This window comes from Brassica napus, chromosome C8 (assembly GCF_020379485.1).
Source record: "Brassica napus cultivar Da-Ae chromosome C8, Da-Ae, whole genome shotgun sequence".
Lineage (NCBI taxonomy): Eukaryota > Viridiplantae > Streptophyta > Magnoliopsida > Brassicales > Brassicaceae > Brassica > Brassica napus.
Genome location: NC_063451.1, coordinates 11,218,921 through 11,239,019, shown reverse-complemented (window position 1 = coordinate 11,239,019; position 20,099 = coordinate 11,218,921). Strand labels below are relative to the sequence as shown.

At 43.2% G+C, this 20,099-nt stretch overlaps 1 protein-coding gene across 1 annotated transcript; it reads right to left on the bottom strand.

Annotated features, from left to right (window-relative positions):
* Positions 1 to 8: 8 nt before the first annotated feature.
* On the bottom strand, positions 9 to 1,957 carry LOC111209940 (transcription factor VIP1-like). The gene is made up of 4 exons (XM_022710009.2): positions 1,267 to 1,957; positions 1,051 to 1,205; positions 489 to 573; positions 9 to 380 (listed from the first exon to the last, which is right to left on the bottom strand). Exons 1-4 carry the CDS (start codon positions 1,832 to 1,834, stop codon positions 199 to 201), a joined length of 990 nt encoding a protein of 329 aa, XP_022565730.1. The 5' UTR covers positions 1,835 to 1,957; the 3' UTR covers positions 9 to 198.
* Positions 1,958 to 20,099: the final 18,142 nt, after the last annotated feature.

Below are 20,099 nucleotides of genomic sequence, written 5' to 3'. Positions count from 1 at the left end.
TAAGATGATTGATACTAAATGGATGTAGATATGTTTGCTATAAAGATTTATGGACAGTATTACAGTAGTTGTAGTTACTACTATTTACACATATTGACATGAACATATCATCAGTATAGACGAACAAAGCTAACACAAACCATAATAAATACATCCAATATTGCAGCCCCAAATGAAAACTCAGCCAACACTTAGAACTTAGCCTCTCTTGGTGAAATCAAGGAAGCTCGGCTGCCCGTTTGTGCTCATCTGCTGGTTCTTGTTGTTCCCGAACTGAGTTAGGAATTGGGTACAGTTGTATGAATTTCCCTTACCTTGAGGAATTTCTCCAGCGGCCATCTTGAGTCGGTTCAATTCTTCCCGCAGCGCTTCATTCAAAGCTGCAGAACATTATGATTTATGTACCAAAACTTTGATTTAAATTATATACGATGCGTGTTCAAAAAAAAATTATTTATGATGCTGCTGCGTTTTCAAAAATGGCTTACCATCCCTAAGTTCAGCCTGTTGCTGCAGTGCTTGCAGCCGCATTTTGAGGTGTTTATTTTCAGTGGTCAGGTCCGATGTTCCTCTCTGCACAGTATACACACATATTAGAAGGGATGCACAAGTGCGCAAACAAACAAAATATGCTATCCAGACAATAAATCATGTTTCGTTTAATTTTAACAAAAGAATAACAGAAAAATGCTACGCAGTAGCATGTCTACCAAATAAGGGACCAGAAAACGGTTCTCAAATTTTAGATCATGAACTGTTGGTTTTACAGTCAAGAACACAACAACAAAACTGTAGAGATCTCTAAACTAATTTGTTTTCTCTCTCCCATATTTAAACAATTCTATGGCCCTTATCATATACTTGTTACGAGTAACAAACATATCTCTAAACACCAAGAAGCAGTCTTAAACACATATGAATTAAGACCTCAATTACAAGTTGAAAGCTACTAACCAGAAAGAAATATTATCCACCAAATCAACATATATAGATTGCATGAAGGATGAATAAAGATGTCACCCTTGACCAAGTCATGGTAAAGATATATACCTGCAACAAGGTGACTTGGGCAGAGAGTGTAGTTGCTTCGTTCTGAAGTGTCGGTACTTTCCTCTCCAGCTCACCAGTATACCTAACCTTCCTCTCTTTTGACCTAGCTGCCGATTGTCTATTTGCGAGAATCCTATCAAGAACCATCCCAAATACTAAGAATAATAATCAGAGTATATTTGAATGAAAAAAACCCTAATTTCAGAGGATACATACCGTTAGCTCTTTTGGGATCAAGCAAAGCAAGCTCGGCAAGTCTGTCACTAGCCATACTCATATTCTTCTTACCACCGTCTTTGCAATTCACAGCGGCGAGAATTGCTTCCATGTTAAACGAACCCGAACTTGTAGCTCCATCCATCGAATTACTCCGATGATGATGATGATGACCTTTCCTCTCTCCGGAGCTTGTAGCTCGGGCGAATTGATTATCCTCAGTGGCCGTTAGATCGTCGAAGAAATCGGAATCGGAATCAACTGAGAAGCTTCGAACGTGACGGCCAGGGGGAAGAGGAATCTGTGGAGCACCGTTTGATGAGGTTTCTTCGGGAGGAGAATCGACGTACATCAGAGAAGGTTGTGGTGCTGGAGCGTTGAGTAAATCGAGGGACGAGAAATCCACATCGGAAGGGTCGAATAGGAGGAGATCGTCGATTGATTCGCCGGTGAAGAAAGTGTCGGAACGAGCTCGACGGTGATGAGAGATACGCTGACGTGGAGCTTCTGGCATACGTTCGATTTCGCTTAGGATCGATGATTGGTTAGCTCTCAGGGTAGGCTCCATCTATTTCATACGTTTGGGTGGACTGTTTCAGTAGTTTACTTACCCAAGTAGAAACAAAGCTTGACAGAAGAGTTTTGTCGAGAGGGGAAAGTTGGGACAAGTCCGAGTAAAACCTTCTTTTTTTTGGTCAAACACATCCATTCATTCATAAATAGAATTTGCACTCCAACAATGAGGATGAATTTAGCAACGAGAGAGCTGATTTTACCACTGAATCACCCTGCACATTCTTCAACCGAGGTACATAAACAAAAGATATAACATCAAAAGAAGAGCAAAGTAGTAGATATCAAATAAAATCCCAAACAAAGCAGGAGATGAGCCTTTCTCCCTCAGCATCTTGACGAGGGATTGAGAGTCGCTCCGGATCATAAGAGATTTGACATTTGAAGAGGCAGCATACATAACCGCCGAACGGATGGCAATGGCCTCAGTCATAAGTGCCGATGAAACGAGACTGCGAGAGTCACTGATAGGGGAGAGTTACGGACAATGCTTCCGACCTGAAAAAACACCACCAATCCCACTATTTAAAGTCAATGAGTCCCATGCTGCATCAACGTTGCATATAACAGTTTCTGGCGAAGGGGAAGGGGCCTGGAGAGATGAGATCCTAGAATGGCTTTGTGCTACATCAGAGGGTACTGCCTTATCCGAGCATTGTGCACTTTGCCATTCCCGTGCATCCGCAATGGCTTTAGAGATAATTTTCATACCGGAAAATACTCTGTTCTCAAAACAGAGTTTGTTTCTACCGTTCCACAGCTGCCATAGAATCCAAGACCACAAAGGTACGGTGAGACCCACCGGAGGAAGGACTATGAAGGATGGGGCCGAGGAGATCAGCATCGCTAGTGAAGGGGTAGCTGAACTTGGCTTACTCAGTAATGGGGCTGTAAAACCTTCTTTTATTTGTCAACTTTTATTAAAAGGCTCAAACGCCATTCAATACAAGCAGAAATCAAGCCCAAGATCATACAAAAAAAAAACATTAAGCTTAATGAAACCCAAGTAACAATAGATAGTGACGATGCATAAAAGGCACATGTTCCGTTACGTGGCTTCATCAGTTCTTCAAGCTTAGTCAACCTTGATAATTCCTTTGTCCAGTTCCTATATCCAGACTTGCCTACACCCACCACTTGCTAAGTGTAAGTCTCACTCAGATTTTTCCAAAAATCTTCTTATGAAACTTCCAGTTCCATTTTCCCGGACCAGCTTGTCTATTACATTGAAAATCTTAGAATCCGTCTAAGCATTCTCAACAGATGTTCCATTCGAATGTAAGTCTCCGTACTTCACATTCCAGCATCAGTGCCTTGGCCATTAGTCCTTAGGCTCTTCCATGGACGACTAGTCCAATTCAGTTTTCCGATTTCCTGACTCTTTCAGGTTATCTCTTAGCAATCCATCAATTGCCTTAACCCGTTCATTGAGATACTATCTCAATTCTCGGACCACCTGTCCAACTCACATTTACCCATACAAAGTGTAAGTCCGACTTACATTTACCCATACAAAGTGTAAGTCCGACTTGATCACTCCCAGGGTCAAGTCTCTCGTCAGTTCTCCAATGCTCGTGCTTAGCATTTTCCACGTCCGTTCAGTCTAGACGAATCTTGAATAATCCATCCAACTCTGTCCTAGAACCGTAATTGCTCTAATACCACTTGAAAGGCCCCAACTCGGTTTCCCTTACCGCCGGTTCGTCCTCAATTTGCTTGCCCCGACCCAAACTGGCATTTTTTCGAAATATTCCCTTTACTTACGATTTTTAACCAGCTTTCCTCTAAGAGGTTCAGATCACACAGGGTTCCCTAAGTCTAATCCAGCAACTTAGCAGTCTACTAGTAATCGCAGCATAATAAACATGTACCTTACTACCTCGGTGCTTTGTTATCTGATAATCCATCCATACACTCCTTCCTTGCTGTCTTCCTGTTTCCCATCCGTCTTATCCAGCCAGCTCGATCTGATACTTAACCGAATCCCCTTGTTCCTTAGTCACTCAGCCAACAATCCCCACATGACCAAGAGCAAGAAGAAACGGCTCGGTCTCAAACCAGCCATCCAGTACAGACAGCATGCTAGCCATGCTCAGGGCCCCAGAACCAGTCAATGATCACGCCTAGATCAATCAGTACGAACTCGGCTCTGCAGCCCACGATCCAACCAGTACCATCACGCATCCAGATCCCTGTAAACACACTCGGCTTCACAGCCACCTTCCTGCCTCTCCAGCATACGATCAGATCAAATCTTCTCAAGATCCTACCAACACTCAGTCCGCGATGAATAGAAGACGCCTCGCTACCAGCCGTTCCATCAAGACACAACCATTACCATCGTCGGAACAGAACTAAGACTCAATCTAAGTCTTAACCGCCAAAATCGCATTCCAGAACCAAACATCCGATAACCGCCTCAGATAACTCTTGCCGTCTGATCTGTATCATCAGTACAGACGCCTCCCATCAGAAACCATCAAACCGTGTACAGAACCAGCCAATCCAGCCTCCACAGGACTCGCCATCCATCAGGGAAGATCTGCATCATCAAGCCCACGGTATGAAGGACAACTCGAATTCACAAGAACCCACGCAGAACACAGATTCGGTCTGTTCCCTTCCCGTACTGTACCTGATCAGATACAGTATGCCGATCTATTATTAGTACCCACGCTCTATCCCTTCGATCCAGTATCATTGTCTCTCGGTATCCCAGTCGCGATCCGATCATGTTCAGATCAGACGAAGTCGCAGTGCACCAGACAGACCCGCGGACAGTAACTGAGACCCCGATCCGCCTTCCGGCTAACTCTCTCTATCTTTCCGATCAGAATCGCCTTCTCTCCGTATTTCTCTTTCTCTAGTCTGTCCTGAACCGTATAGAGCCGAGATATCCTTTCTGATCCGCGGGATTTCCATTAAAAAGGAGTTTGGGCGGTTACTTCTCGGCCTTAACCGCCCATAACCGTTTCACTCAACTGCTCCCGCGCTTAATCCCATCTGTAACTGCTCTCGGGCGGTTTAACTTAACTTCCCGACAGTTAATTAACTGCTCCATAACTACTTGACAGTTCCAAGTCCCATAAACCGTCCTAGTCGGTTACACCGTCCAGTAGTCACTTAGGAACCGTCCAGTAACTGTTTCGGTAACTGCTTAGTAACCGTTCCGGTAACTGATCCCGCCATTCTCCTTAGCTAATCATTTCATGTTCAGCTCAGTATCTGTTCCCGTCAGAACGTACATCAGTTAGTCCTTACATAGGCTAACTGATCTCGGAAGACAACTCCAGCTGCCTTGTATGAATCCGTCCAGCTTAGTCCGACAAGCTCAACTGCTATGTTCTGACAGACAGTATCGTCTTAACCTGACCAGTACTATCCAGATGTAATGTCCAACATGTCTATCCCCTCTGATCAGTCCGACCTTGACTCTAAATGATACTTTTTGGTTCGAGCCATGGGCGTGACACTTTTTCACACTTTTTAAAGTAGGACCCACAAAACGCTGATGTGGCGCGCTGAGGAGGGAGTAAAAACTCAACTATTATGATATAGATTGTGGGGTCAGCTGATCTCCTACTCTTTCACTACCTCCGCCCATGGTTCTTCACAAGGCCCATCAAATAAGAAACTCGACCCAATAAGTCGGCCCAACTTAACATCACTCGGCGTAAGCAGACCGACACTCATACACTGTTAGACAGATTGACTTTATTCAACGTCACGAGATCGGTACACGATGATGGGGTCAAAAACGGTCACGACGAAGTTAACATCCAAATCTCCGTAAAAATCAGCATGAACATTTTTTTACGAAAGTTATTCTTCATAAAAAGAATCTTTACAAAGAATCTCGCGGCAAAATCCTGTTCGAATCTCGATTGAACCAAATACAAATAGTCCCAAGACAACGGACACGTATCCGGACTGGTCATGGACGAGCTCGAGTATGGCAATCGGACCGCGGACAAGCCAAGCTCGATCGATACGCGGCGACCAAGCATGCACACAGCTCGGTCGCTACGTAGAGACCGAGCTCGAGCCAAAGCTCAGTCGCTACGTAGCGACCGAGCACGCGTACTGCTCGGTCCCTACGTAGCGACCGAGCTCGAGCCAAGCCCGGTCACTACGTAGCAACCGAGCACGCGTACTGCTTGGTCGCTACGTAGCGACCGAGCACGCGCACGGAACGGTCGCTACATAGCGACCGAGCTCGGAACCAAGCTTGCTCGCTACGTAGTGACCGAGCACGTGCACGTTTCAATCGTTACGAAGCGATCGAGCTTTCCCAAAACGTCGATACGGCTCGAATCCATGCATTCTCGTCTACTCTTTAATGCTATCTCCCGAAGACCATAGCTGAACCATTTCACGTTTCTCGTCATTCAAAGTCATCGATCAAACTTTACGATAAAAATCGCGGAAAGTTTGTTTTTATCGAAGAAACCGTAGTAAACTTTTCGAGTCAAAAGACGGGCCAAAGAGACCTAAGACGTGACTCGAAGCCCACTTACGATTTCTTAACCAACAGCCCATAAGCCGTATGATGATTTATGTTTGGTTCGCAAGGAAAGATAAATATGAAGTTTTCGAAGATAATTACGAAGATCGGGAAAAACAGAATATCTCCATTTTTAAGCTATGACGGCTTAAGGGCAGAAGAGGAAAAGCGTAAACCGACCTAGGAGCGAGTATATAAGGAGCCCTAGGCGAGAGGCACACATGGAAACTTTTTCACAGCAAACTTAGCACTTAGAGCATTTAGGCAACTTTCCGTTTTTGTTATTTCGAGCTGCGACTCAACTAGGTTTTGCAGTCTTAGGTTGTTAGAACTAGGGATCTCGCCGACAGCTCTCATAGCCGAGGCTTCTACCTTATTGTAACGCTCATACGCGAATTCAGAATAAGACACCTTTTGCTCTTTTTACTATTTCTTATTTTATTACTGTTCTCGTTTTGTGTTCTGATTGCTTGGCGTGTGGTATTAGCAGATATCCGGGACCTCTGGGAAACTAGGATTCTCCTACTTTCCTAATTTAAACGGAAATCGACAGTGCAAATTTCGGTTCCCACAGTTTGGCGCTAGAAGGAGGGGGGATTACGGATTATTCTTACTCATGGCCACAAAACGCTTGATCAAAACGATGTCTGGATATATGAAAGACAAACTCGCAGCACTGACTGCTCCTATGGCCAAAGCTTACGAAAACGCCGTAGTGTTCAACGAAATCGAAAACTTAGTCGCGACCTTCTGCCACAGGAAGAGCACTAAAACGCGCTCGCGATTTCTCCCTGTAAACACGAAGGGCAACAATAAAATCTATCCAACCCCGTAAAGTTTTTCTTATTACCGAGTTGGAGAAATCTCAGCGCGTAGGGGTTTGACCAAATGACTTTTTCTGAAAACTTTTCAGAAAAATAAAACTTGCTCTCCCAAAAACTGCGGAAAAACCCTAGGTTACTCGCAGAAAGAAGAAGAACAGGAAATCGGGTACGCAACCCCCAATGATGTACTTCTTCTGGATAACATTCCAAGAAACAAAGTTGATTTCCTAAAAATCACTCGAAACCAAAAAATGGTAGACGGAGACGAAACAAAGCAAACAACATTTTACGAGACAGCTTTCGTCAATCCGAACTCGAAAACATATTTACGAAATAGTTTTCGTAAAATTAAACTCGACAATGTTTTACGAAACGTCGTTTGCAAAGTGAAAAGAGTCAATATTTTATGATGAGACATTTGTAGAAATAAAATTGGCATCATTTACGAAGCGACCGCATCAACGTATCATCAAAACTCGAGTTAGACCAGTTAGCCAAGCTCCGTCGCTACGTAGCGACCGAGCACAAACACGGCTCGGCCGCTATGTAGCGACCGAGCTCAAGCCAAGCTTGATCACTACGTAGTGACCGAGGACAAACACGGCTCGGTCGCTACGTAGCGACCGAGCTCAAGCCAAGCTCGGTTGCTACGTAGCAACTGAGCTCAAGCCAAGCTCCACTCGCTACATAGCGACATGTCAGGCCTCAGAAAGGTCCTCCCTTGCGTTCTTTTTTGAATCCTCATCGAAACGCTTTTCGTTTCGTCTCAATCGGAGTTTCCGTTCAGATTTTACGACGAAAATAAGTAGGACTCTTCTTGGTTTGCTTCTACTCGCTACGTAGCTGCCTGTCTGACCTCCACTCGCTACATAGCAACCTGTCAGGCCTAAAAAGGTCCTCCCTTGCGTTCTCTTTTGAATATTCATCGAAACGCTTTTCGTTTCGTCTCAATTGGAGTTTACGTTGCGATTTTACGACGAAAACAAGTAGGACTCGTCTTGGCTTACTTCTACTCGCTACATAGCGACCTGTCAGACCTCTAGGTCACTATGTAGCGACCTGCCAGGTCTCATAAACCTCCTCCTTTGTGTTCTCTTTTGAATCCCGATCGAAACACTTTTCGTTTCGTCTCAATCGGAGTTTCGTTGAGATTTTACGACGAAAACAAGTAAGACTCGTCTAAACTCCTTCGCTTGCTCCTACTCGCCCTCACCTCCATCTTTGTGTTCTCCTTCAAATCTCGATCGAAACGTCTCTTGTTTCGTCTCGATTGGAGTTACCATTGAAACTTTACCATAAAAAAAAATCGCAAAGACTTGTTTTCTTGCATGAATTCAAATTGATCGTATAAAACGGCAACGGTTAACTTAGCACCTTAGCCGCCTAAACTATACTATTACGTTGAACTTTTTTATAAAAATTGAAGCCGTATCTAAGTAGAAGATAACAGTCGAGTTCGGAAGATAAATGTCAAGTTTCAAACAATAAACAACAATATCGAAAATGGCGAACACACACGAAAAGAGGAAGGGGAAATGAGCAAGCAAAACTGAGAAGAGACAAAACTGCATCTCCGAGAACACTAAGGTATGTCCGACTTGTTTCAAGATCAAACTTGGAATTTTCGTAGGAAGGTACTAAGCGATAAAAAGCTTTTGAAACTGCCATAGAATTTTAGGGAACTTAAAACTTAGGTGGATAGTCTAGTGAGCTAAGTCATAGGCAATTTTTCCTATTGCTCTGGCAGATCTTGCTAACCGATCTAAACTCTCTCAAAATCGAGAAATGATTGCCACGCATACTTAGCTCGCTTCCCAAAAAAAAGAAAAAAAAAAGAAAAAGAAAGAACTAGAGACACGAACATCGTCTTAAAATCGATTCGTTCCTAGCAACCTTCATAAAAACCGACATATTCCAACTTGTCAACCTGAAAACCACCAAGTCGCAATCCTAGTGTCGTCTTCAAACCGACCCGGACTGTCGATCATTCTATTCCTCGAGAAAAAAGGGACGTAGTAGGTGCATATACTATACTCGTATACTCCCATACTTCAAAAACATATTCAAACAACGCGATGTCTCGTCAAGATCAGGAAAATGCTTTCGACAAGAAAACGCTTTCGACAAAGCAAACTCTCGTAGAAATATACGGAAAAATATTCAAACAATGCGATGTCTCGTCAAAATCATCATAAAAGCAAACGACAATCTGAGATTCGTCTAAACGCTAGGAACTGATCCAAACCATCTTGGAAAAATTCTCAAATACTATACAGCATCTATCATCGCAATCATTCATTTAGAAAACCTCTGCCAAACATCAGAATGAAAGTCGATAATTTGCTGAAGTCATAAAGATCTTTTCCGATTTGATAAAACGAGTTTCCTATAAGAGTCATTTTACGAGAAATCTTCAGGCATCAAAGCATCGCTCTTATTTTCCGTTGAACCAACCGACTCATGGAAAAACATCAAAAACATTTGCGACAAAGCAAAATCAAAAACAAAAGTAACAGAAAATAAGACAAAGAGAACACGTCCTCCCCGCTCGTCGACTAAGTCTATCGCTGTTTAACTGATTCATTTCGCTCAAGAAACCTGCAAAAACGTTTTGCGACTAGATCTCGGTGAAATAACCTTTGTTAAAACTCCATGAGTGACTCAAAAAAACTTTCACCGAAGAATAAAAACAAAAGCGGAAGCGTTTCTCAAAAATCTGCGGAAACATTGTTATTTTGAAATCTCCATACGTCGCGTCAATTTACTAAATTCATAAAAACCAGTCTCCTGTTACTTACGCAAAAAATCCTTCGTATAATCAGATCATGTTATACGAAGTAACTTTCGAAAGTAAACGTAACAGGTTTTACGAAAAAGTATATTCCTTATAGCAAAAACCAAGCTGTATGATCCGCCATTGGATGACCAATCTAAAATTTATTTCCTCGCACCACGATCTGAAAGGTCTCATTCTTTAGCCCTGCGACTCACTAGCATCCGCTCTCATTCCGCTTGGTCACGTCCGCGCAGGAAATCACCCCGCAACTGACTCCGCACGGGCTCTGTATCAAGCTTCTTAGGCTTTATCTCCCTCGGAAACAAAGCAAACAACTTCCATACGAATAAAGGAAACATTATACGAAACTTTCATCGTATAATTTAACCCTAAAGTGGAAAAATATTTTCTACCACCATGGGCATACTCGGCCTATCAATCTCGATAAACGCCATTCGTCCCGTGCCCAATTACGCATTTCCTTCAAAGCCGAACTGGGTTACAGCATCCCCTTTAAGGACGATTCTAACCGACTTGACCTTATTGATAGCACGAAAGTGTCATGGTCTAATCCTTTGGCAACAACGTCCTTGGCTATAAAGCTGAGCACAGCCTTCATGCAAAGCCAAAACAATTGAGCGACGACCGCTCCAATAACTTGACGGCTAAACGGTAATCCACAATTTTTTGAAACGCCAAGTAACGATTACACAAACAATTATCGTATGACCCAAAAACGGGAATCATACGGTAAATTCGTCATAACAAAACTCAGCCCTAACAACCAAACATATAATGGAAAGGTTTCACTTGTCAAAAATTGACCAATTTCCATATACTGCGATTCACTATAAGCCTGCTGTGTTTTACTCGTACAATGCGGCATGTAAGGAAAACTCGTAACAGAGCTCCTATAGCTATACGAAACATCCTCAAATAGACACGAAAGAAATCTCGGAAGGCTAACACCTCACAAAGCATGGTATAGGAGGATGCCTTTTTCCGGGGACAAATTTACGTGACCCCTTGGTCCTAACTCCTCGATCGCAAATCAAATCCAAACAGGAACAATAATTTTGGCTGCGAACATCCGTAGACAAACCAGAATGTTTCTCAAACGCAGGGCTAAGACCAAACCCTTGCAATATCGCAAAACATCTTCAAGTCCGCGAACATTTCAAGCACGAAACACGGCATAGAAAAGAAAAAAATCAATCTTCAGCATTGAGAGACGTCGTAGACGCCTGAAGAACCATTTTTTGACAAAATCTCCTTCCTCGATAAAGGCACCTTCTTGGAAGACCAAACAGTCATACATACCAAACATCTTCTCAAACACGTATTCTTCGCGAAGACTCAAAAACGGTAATATATACCGATAAGTTTGTTGCTGATCACAACAAACTCTTAACGTCCTAAACAGACTTAGCCATCTTGTAGAGATAGCTCTCGTACACCCGACACAAGGGTAACAGCGCTATAAAAAAAAATCCGAAATTTTGGTCAGCACTTTCGGGAGACTTAAAAATTGTCCTCGAAGAGATGCTTGATTCCTACCATACAAGTTACATAAGCCGAGAACATATCGTGGACTTTAAAGCGGGATGGAATCAGGTCAAAAACGATACGGGAAACGTAAGTCGAAGTAGTCATCGCACCCCCTAAAGCCGTGGTTAGACCTAGGTCTTGCCCTAAACCCAGCGCACTGGTCTCTAACATCTCTAGGCATAGTATCAAACACCCTGATACGAGATCCCAAAATTTGTCTCTTGGAAAATATTCGAGCGTCTTCAGAAATCCCGCAAGTTTACACACTGCAGAAAACTCTTGAAACAGATTACAGATATAGCAGTTCACACAGAGTCAGATTACGAGATGACAACTCGTAGTCTTCCCTCTACGCCCATATAAAATGCCATCGGCAGCAACATGCCTGATAATCTCTACATGACACATAACTAAACAAATGTCTCATTGGAAAACAGATTGTAAGCATCTTAACTCCAAAACGAACTACGAAAGGCTTGATCCCTTCGACAAGGGTAAGTAGGCAGCCTTCATAAGGTGCAGCCCCAATAAAAAAAAAAACAAAAAAACAAAAAAACAAAAACAAAAACTTTTCTTTATATGCATAAGTTTTTCTTCGTCAATGTTTGTTAACGGATCTTCGGATACGAACTTCGTCCAACATGCCTATCTTGCGTAACTCGCCTAACCGCACGCTAGAATCTCATCAACGATCCACGATTCTAACGGGCTAAGGGGCTAACTGTTGGGGTCAAAAACGGTCACGACGAAGTTAACATCCAAATCTCGGTAAAAATCAGCATGAACATTTTTTACGAAAGTTATTCTTCGTAAAAAGAATCTTTACAAAGAATCTCGTGGCAAAATCTTGTTCGAATCTCGATTGAACCAAATACCAATTGTCCCAAGACAACGGACACGTATCCGGACTGGTCATGGACGAGCTCGAGTATGGCAATCGGACCGCGGACAAGCCAAGCTCGATCGATACGCGGCGACCAATCATGCACACAGCTAGGTCGCTACGTAGCGACCGAGCTCGAGCCAAAGCTTGGTCGCTAGCTCGAGCCAAAGCTCGCTACGTAGCGACCGAGCTCAGAACCAAGCTTGCTAGCTACGTAGTGACCGAGCACGTGCACGTTTTGATTGTTACGAAGCGATCGAGCTTTCCCAAAACGTCGATACGGCTCGAATCCATGCATTCTTGTCTACTCTTTAATGCTATCTCCCGAAGACCATAGCTGAACCATTTCATGTTTCTCGTCATTCGAAGTCATCGATCAAACTTTACGATAAAAACCGCGGAAAGTTCGTTTTTTATCGAAGAAACCGTAATAAAAATTTCGAGTCAAAAGACGGGCCAAAAAGACCTAAGACGTGACTCGAAGCCCACTTACGATTTCTTAACCAAAAGATAAATGTGAAGTTTCCGCGGATAAATATGAAGTTTTCGAAGATAATTACGAAGATCGAGAAAAATGGAATATCTCCATTTTTAAGCTATGACGGCTTAAGGGCGGAAGAGGAAAAGAGTAAACCTACCTAGGAGCGAGTATATAAGGAGTCCTAGGCGAGAGGCACACATGGGAACTTTTTCACAGCAAACTTAGCACTTAGAGCATTTAGGCAACTTTCAGTTTTTGTTATTTCGAGCTGCGACTCAACTAGGTTTTGCAGTATTAGGTTGTTAGAACTAGGGATCTCGCCGACAGCTCTCATAGCCGAGGCTTCTACCTTGTTGTAATGCTCATACGCGAATTCGGAATAAGACACCTTTTGCTCTTTTTACGATTTCTTATTTTATTATTGTTCTCGTTTCGTGTTATGATTGCTTGGCGTGTGGTATTAGCAGATATCCGGGACCTCTGGGAAACTAGGGTTCTCCTACTTTCCTAATTTAAATGAAAATCGACAGTACAAATTTCGGTTCCCACACACGAGCTCGGCTCGATAGCCCCAATGCTCGGCCCGTAAAGCATAACCCGACCCATTAGATCAAATTGACTTAGGACAAGAGAAAGAGGAGGTCTAAGTATAAAAGAATGACAAAAAGAACCCTGAATGAGATGCAGACTTAAACACACAAGAGACTGACCGCTAGAAATTAGGGTTTTACACTTTGTTATTTCTCGCCGATTTGTACTTTTACGGCCTAACTCTGCCAAGTGTCGAGTAATTTCCCCTCTTGTTCACAGACTCTGCAACCTAACTCTCTTGTAATCAATAAAACACCTTTGAAACACCCACAATCGAGTTTGTTTCAGTCTTTAGCAAGTCCATCCAAACTTAGATTCAACAGTTGGCAACCGTAGGACATTACGAAGTATCATTAACAAGATCAGCACAAGTCAAATGACGAGGACGAAAAGAGGGAGCTCGACCAATCCAAAGCCAAGGATTTGCAACTTAAATTAAATTAAATCATGGGAGCTCAACTAAATTTCATCATGGGAGGATCACCTCTAAGACGAGACTCATTCAGATCGGTCAATGAATATAAAATACAAGCCGCTGCTACTCAGAAATGACATGCCAAGCCAGGGAATGATCAACACATCACTCTCTCCGCCGAAGATACTGTTGGTGTCCACACACCACACAACGATCCTCTATTGATGAAATCTAGAGGTTGGAGCTTGTGAAGTCACAAGAGTCTTCACAAGAGTCTTTATCGACATTGGTAGCTCGGTCGAACTCATATTCAAGGATACGCTCGAAAAGATGGGAGTCGATCTCCAAGATATGAAACCTTCAGCTCGTTCATTAAACGGTTTCAACGGATCTTCCAAGGCAATGCCAAGCATAATCCTATTACCCTTGTTCGTCGGAGATATCACTTGGAATGTCAAATTCTACGTAATCAACATCGAATCTCCTTACAACGCGATCCTTGGCACTCCGTGGATCCACTTAATGAAGGAGATCCTTTCAACTTACCACCAATGTGTTAAGTTCCCCATCAGAAATGGACGGATCCAAAATCTCCGAGGAGACCAATAAACAGCGAGGAATCTCCTTGTCGCTAAAGTGAAACTCCGACAGTCGGCATCCCATGTCAATATAGTGGCAAAGCCGATTCAAAAAATCTACCCACTAAAGGAGGAGGTTATAGATTTCAGAATCGACGACACTGATCCGAACAAAATAATCAGAGTCGATGCCTATCTTGCTGACGAAATAAAGGATACCAGAAGTGTGAAGGACCATCAACTCCAAAAGATATGCAATGACCATGTCCTGGGAAGAGGTGTGATCATTTCCTATCTTCTCAAAGGAGAACCACATGATACACAACCCATTCCCAAAACGAAACAATATTGAGGTAAGGTCCTAGAATCTTAAAATAGAATGAAAGCTGACAACCAAACCTTTCAAGAAGGAGGGGGTGTTGTCGTCGTGAAATCTATTGCTCAACCAGAGCCTCACCAAACCGCCCACACAAGCCATCTAGGAGGTACCAACGATAGAGGTTCAGTCCAAGGAGTGCATCTTAACACCAATAAGAAATTTTGGCATGAAACCAATCCTATAATACGTCCAACTCATCAATTCATCACTGAAGCTTTGAATTACCAGAAAAGATTCACTGACCAGCCAGATCAGCCATATTTAGGTTCATATGAATCCAACTATGAAAGGGCCTCAACTAAAGCCATCTGTTATGTTAAGGAGGAATATTTAGGAGTCCAGATCAAGAAGAACCAAGCCCGAAATCCAAATCAGCCAGAAGATTTAGTTTACTAAAATTGGCCGAACCGATATTAAATATGAGAAGTCTGTCAACCAATTCAATTTGGTTCAGATCAAACATTTCTATGGAATCCAGGAGATACTCTACATAAACCAAAATGCATCCAAAATGTCCTTAGGTGCACCAGTACCCATAGGATCAGGCGGATCCTCATGCACATAACCTTTCCATATTCAGCCGCATTCACACTATACAGCATAAAGAAGTTTTTACAAATTCTTCTCCAACACCAACAGCCATATTCCTCATCAAGCAATCAAAGGAGAACATTAGGAAGGCTTCTTGACCATGGTTACATCCAGAAACTGTCAAGATACAAAGGATCCACTAGTTTCCTTTTGGTTCAAGAGCAAATCAAGCTTAACGACTATATGTAGGACCATGAATATCTTGATTGAAAATCACGAAACATATAGTTTATAAAACATGTAGAAAAAGTATAAGAAATCGTTAAGGAAATAGAAAAATTCATGGAGTCGAGATTTGATATATTTCTTTACCTCAATATATCGTCTGTAATGTGTGACTGTTCAATACAATTTTTGAATCTGAGGATACAGCCCTGACGAGACTGTTTTGCAACACCCAATGCTTGCATTTGGAGCCGCTAATATCTTCTAGGATTACTAAATATATCTCCATTCCTCTTTCAATCTGGATTCTAGTTGTCTCTTTAATTTTTTGTCTACCATTTGTGTCGATCCTGTTGCCAAAGAGTAGAGAGTATTTCTTAAAATTGATACATTGGCTTGATGCTTGTCCATATTTCCTGACAACTTTCATCACTTCTTCACATTCACGGGGCTCCGCCTTACAAAAGAAACTATCATCAGAAAAGAGGAAATGAGATACTGAGAGACACTAGCGTGTAACACACATCCCAGTTATCTTTCCTTGACTCTCTGCGTGATTAAGAAGGCTAACGAGCGCTTCCGTGCATAGAATAAAAATGAAAGGAGACAAAGGATCTCCTTGATGTAGACATCTTTCCGGACTAATATTTATCCTTGGTTGACCATTCATAAGCACCTTGTACTTAGCCAAAGTTATGCAACACATTATCCATGTAATCCAAGTTTCCGAAAATCTCATTTTCGCATAACTGCTTCGATGAAGGACCACTCCATCTTATCATACGATTTACTCATATCCGTCATAATGGCCATCATTTTATTTCGTCCACTTGGCTTTGTTTTCAGTGCATGGAACATTTTCCTGAGCAATCATGATATTAAATGAAATATGTCTTCCAGCAACAAAGGCTAACTGGGTTTTTGAAATTCTGTCAGGTATAACTTTTTTTAATCTCTGGCATAAGACGTTAGAGATTATCTTATAGCTCACATTGCACAAGCTAATAGGGCAGACTTGGGACATTTCTATAGGCTTAGTTATTTTGGAATTAAGTAGATATTAGTATCATTTAGTCCACTCGCCATCGATCTTTCAAAAAGGAATTGATTAACCACATGAGTTAAATCCTCCTATACAATATCTCAGAATTTCTGATAGAAGAAAGTAGTTATCCCATCTGGCCATGGAGCCTTTTCTCTGATAGCGCTTCTTATATACCTTCTAGATTAGATGACTCAAAATTTTGCCTAAAATAACTAATATCAATGGCTACCAGTCCTTCCTCATCCTCGACAACATTTTCAGTTGCATCTAAAATCTGTGTGGTTCTATTCCTAACTCTCCTCTGCTTTGTCGATGCGTGGAAAAATTTTGTATTTCTGTCGTCTTCTCTTAGCCAGAAAACTCGACTTTATTTGTTTCTAGAACATCTCTTCTGCCTTAAGAGCATCAGATAGTTTCTTTAAAGCTTCTGGTATTTCCTCGGTCGTAGCATTTTTATTCGAGTACAAGCCCTCCACCTTCTCTTTAAGATCCTCTGAAAGTTTCTCTGCATCCAAATTATGATGTCTCGTCCACTCGCTTAAGGCTCTGCGGCAACTCGAAATATGCTCCATGATATTTGAGCTAAGAGGAAGATCTCGAGACTTCCATCCCTCTAGAATGACTTGCCTTAGTTCCTTATTATCCAGCTACCTTTTGTCAAATTTGAACTTTTTTTTTTCCTCGTTGGTTTTGTGAGAATGTTTGTTAGGACCAGACGATGATCCGATCCCCACAACCTCATGAACTTCACATCAGAGTGAGGAAACTTGTCATGCCAATCTTCATTTCCAACAGCTCCGTCTAGGCGGCATCTGACAGTGGTTCTACCTGCTCGTTTTCCTACCCATGATAGCATATTCCCAGAAAACGGGAACTCCAACATCCCAGAATCGCTTAGCATCTGCTTAAAAGGTAGAAATGAGCTGTCAGTGCGTTGTCTTCCTCCTTCTTTCTCATTGTTGTTGGACCCAATTTTGGTCAATATGTTAATGGGCCACAATCAAGTAAATGGGACGCGAACAGTTAAAGCCCACAGCGAGCACTCGAGCTCCAAACGGAGACTTCGAAGATCCGGAGATCGTGGAACGATTGCGGAGATCGCGGAACGGTTGCGAGCATCACGAGAGCAGCCCGCTATAAGAGGAGGTTGGCGCATAAGGAAGGAACACGTTGAAATCGCTAGAGAGAGCTACACCCATACTTCGACCTTGTTTTCATCCATCTTTAGATCTTTTCTCTTAACGATCTCATTGTAACATTCGATCTTGCTTTATTCATTGTATTCGATCTTATTCATCAATAAAAATCAATTTTTGCCTACTGGAAAATGATTACATCATTGTGTTCTAAAGATATCGTTGCCTACATCATTTATCTTCCCTTGATTAAACTCCCGATCACTATCAAATTCTTAGTGTAGATTTTAGGATCTACATATTGGCGCCGACTGTGGGGACGATAAACGAAAAACGTCTTTGCTAAGAAACCGATCTAACTTTCCTAAGCGTGACTATGGATCCCAATCAAACTATCGGAACCACGCCATCAGGAATCGACAACGTCGATCCCACCGGATCCAACTCGAGAACCGGATCGTTACCCATTGGACCAACGGGCACCGATGGGACGACCGGAACGACCCATACACAACAAATCCCTCCAATCGGAACCTCGAACCAGGAGCGATCATCGGTCCACGAACCATCCTCACTACCAGATCGCACTTCGGTTTCGGAAAGGACCTCGATCCCCGATCGAAGAGGAGCTCGAGTCTGGAATCGCCCCGGAGAAAGACAGACCAATGATGACCTAATCCGACCTTAATCATCTAGGCCGATATCTCCTACCCCGCTAGCACACACTCGGGAAGAAGTGACCGAGCTTCGAGGAATTGGCTCGTCATTAATTGACGAAGCTCGCAACCAAAAGACCGCCTATTGTGCCATTGGTAACCGACTGGATCAAGCCAAATGGGAACTCGCGGAGCACCGAGCTAACGCCCGAGAGAGAAACCAACCGCCGCCTGATCCATTAAGAGAAACACTAAATCCTCAAAACTCTGGAGCCTTCGGTACTCCAGAAATCCCGAGCGCTCGATCCGGATGCTACACGGAAGAGAACTCGCAACGACCTCCGCAGCAGAGCATGCCGCAGTGAAGCCTGAGTTACAGCGGGTTGGACGAAATAGACACCGGACTACAAGCCCAAAGAAGTACTCCAATCCAATCGCAAAACAGATATACGGAAAGAACCGGGGAGCCTAGGAACCGAATGCCACCACTGGGAAATTTAACCTCCGAGAATCGAACCCCATCTGCCGCGAGAGCCGCCCAGCAAGCGGGGTTCAGTGAACCAATAGGGCAAGCTCGCGGTTACGACCCTCGCAGACCTATCGACGCGGATCCTCAAAGAGAAGATATGGGGATTTCGTGAGAAACCGGAACGTTCCAGAATTATATCAAAAGAAACGATGCCGAGCTCAAAAGAATACACACCATCGTGCACATGGTGCGAGCTCCACTTCATACATAGATATGGTCATTAAGGAAACAAGGAGAACTCCATTCACAAACCGAATCGCCAGCGTAAGGTTACACCATGTCGGGAAACTCAAATTTCCCGAGTACGCTGGGAACACAGATCCAAAAGCCCACGTACGAGCCTTTCGGCTAGCGATATCAAGAGCACACCTTAACGACGACGAAAAAGAGGCCGGCTACTGCCGCTGCTTTGCCAAAAATCTCACAGGGGCCGCCCTTGAATGGTTCACGGGCGTCGAAGAAAACTCAATCGACAACTTCACCCAGTTGGTATCTACGTTCCTCAAACAATACTCGGGTTTCATAGAAACGAGGGTTACCGAGGCAGACCTCTGGAATCTCAAGCAAGCGCCTTTCAAACCGTTTAGAGCGTACATACACAAGTTCAGGGAAATCAAAGCCAAGATCTCTCACCCAAACGAAGTCATGGCCCTGGCGGCATTAAAGAACGGCGTCTGGTTCTCATCCAATTTCAGGGAAGAAATGGAAGTGCAGGCACCGATCTCGTTGGACGATGCCCTACACCGAGCTTCATACTTTGCAACCCACGAAGAGGAGGTCGCAGCCTTGAAGGAACAATACAGCGCAAACAAAAATAACGCTCCCAACAAAGAACAATGCTCCTAAAGAGCCAGCAACCAAAGGACAACACTCCTATGCGATAAACAATTCGCCGCAAAACAAATCATTGACGTACGACCCCAATAAACACTGTGCCTTCCATGAACGAAACGGCCATTCGACCGAGGAATGTCGAGCGGCACTTCGCAGTCAAAACGAAAATAAAAAGACCAGCTAGAATACCGAAGAAGAAGAGGAAGAGCCAGCGACCCCAAAGTCTAATCGAAAAACTAAAGGCTCTTCGAATAAAAGAAGCAGGGAAACCGAGCCAGAGTCGCCTTGTGATTTCACTCAAATTACCATAAGGAGTGAATTACTC

What these genes read in the sequence shown, in the direction of transcription:
- LOC111209940 (XM_022710009.2), bottom strand. Translation starts at nt 1,834, where the DNA reads ATGGAGCCTACCCTGAGAGCTAACCAATCATCGATCCTAAGCGAAATC. An exon ending in TGATCCCAAAAGAGCTAACG is followed by an intron (nt 1,206 to 1,266) that starts GTATGTATCCTC and finishes TATTATTCTTAG; the next exon opens with TATTTGGGATGGTTCTTGAT. An exon ending in CCCAAGTCACCTTGTTGCAG is followed by an intron (nt 574 to 1,050) that starts GTATATATCTTT and finishes TATACTGTGCAG; the next exon opens with AGAGGAACATCGGACCTGAC.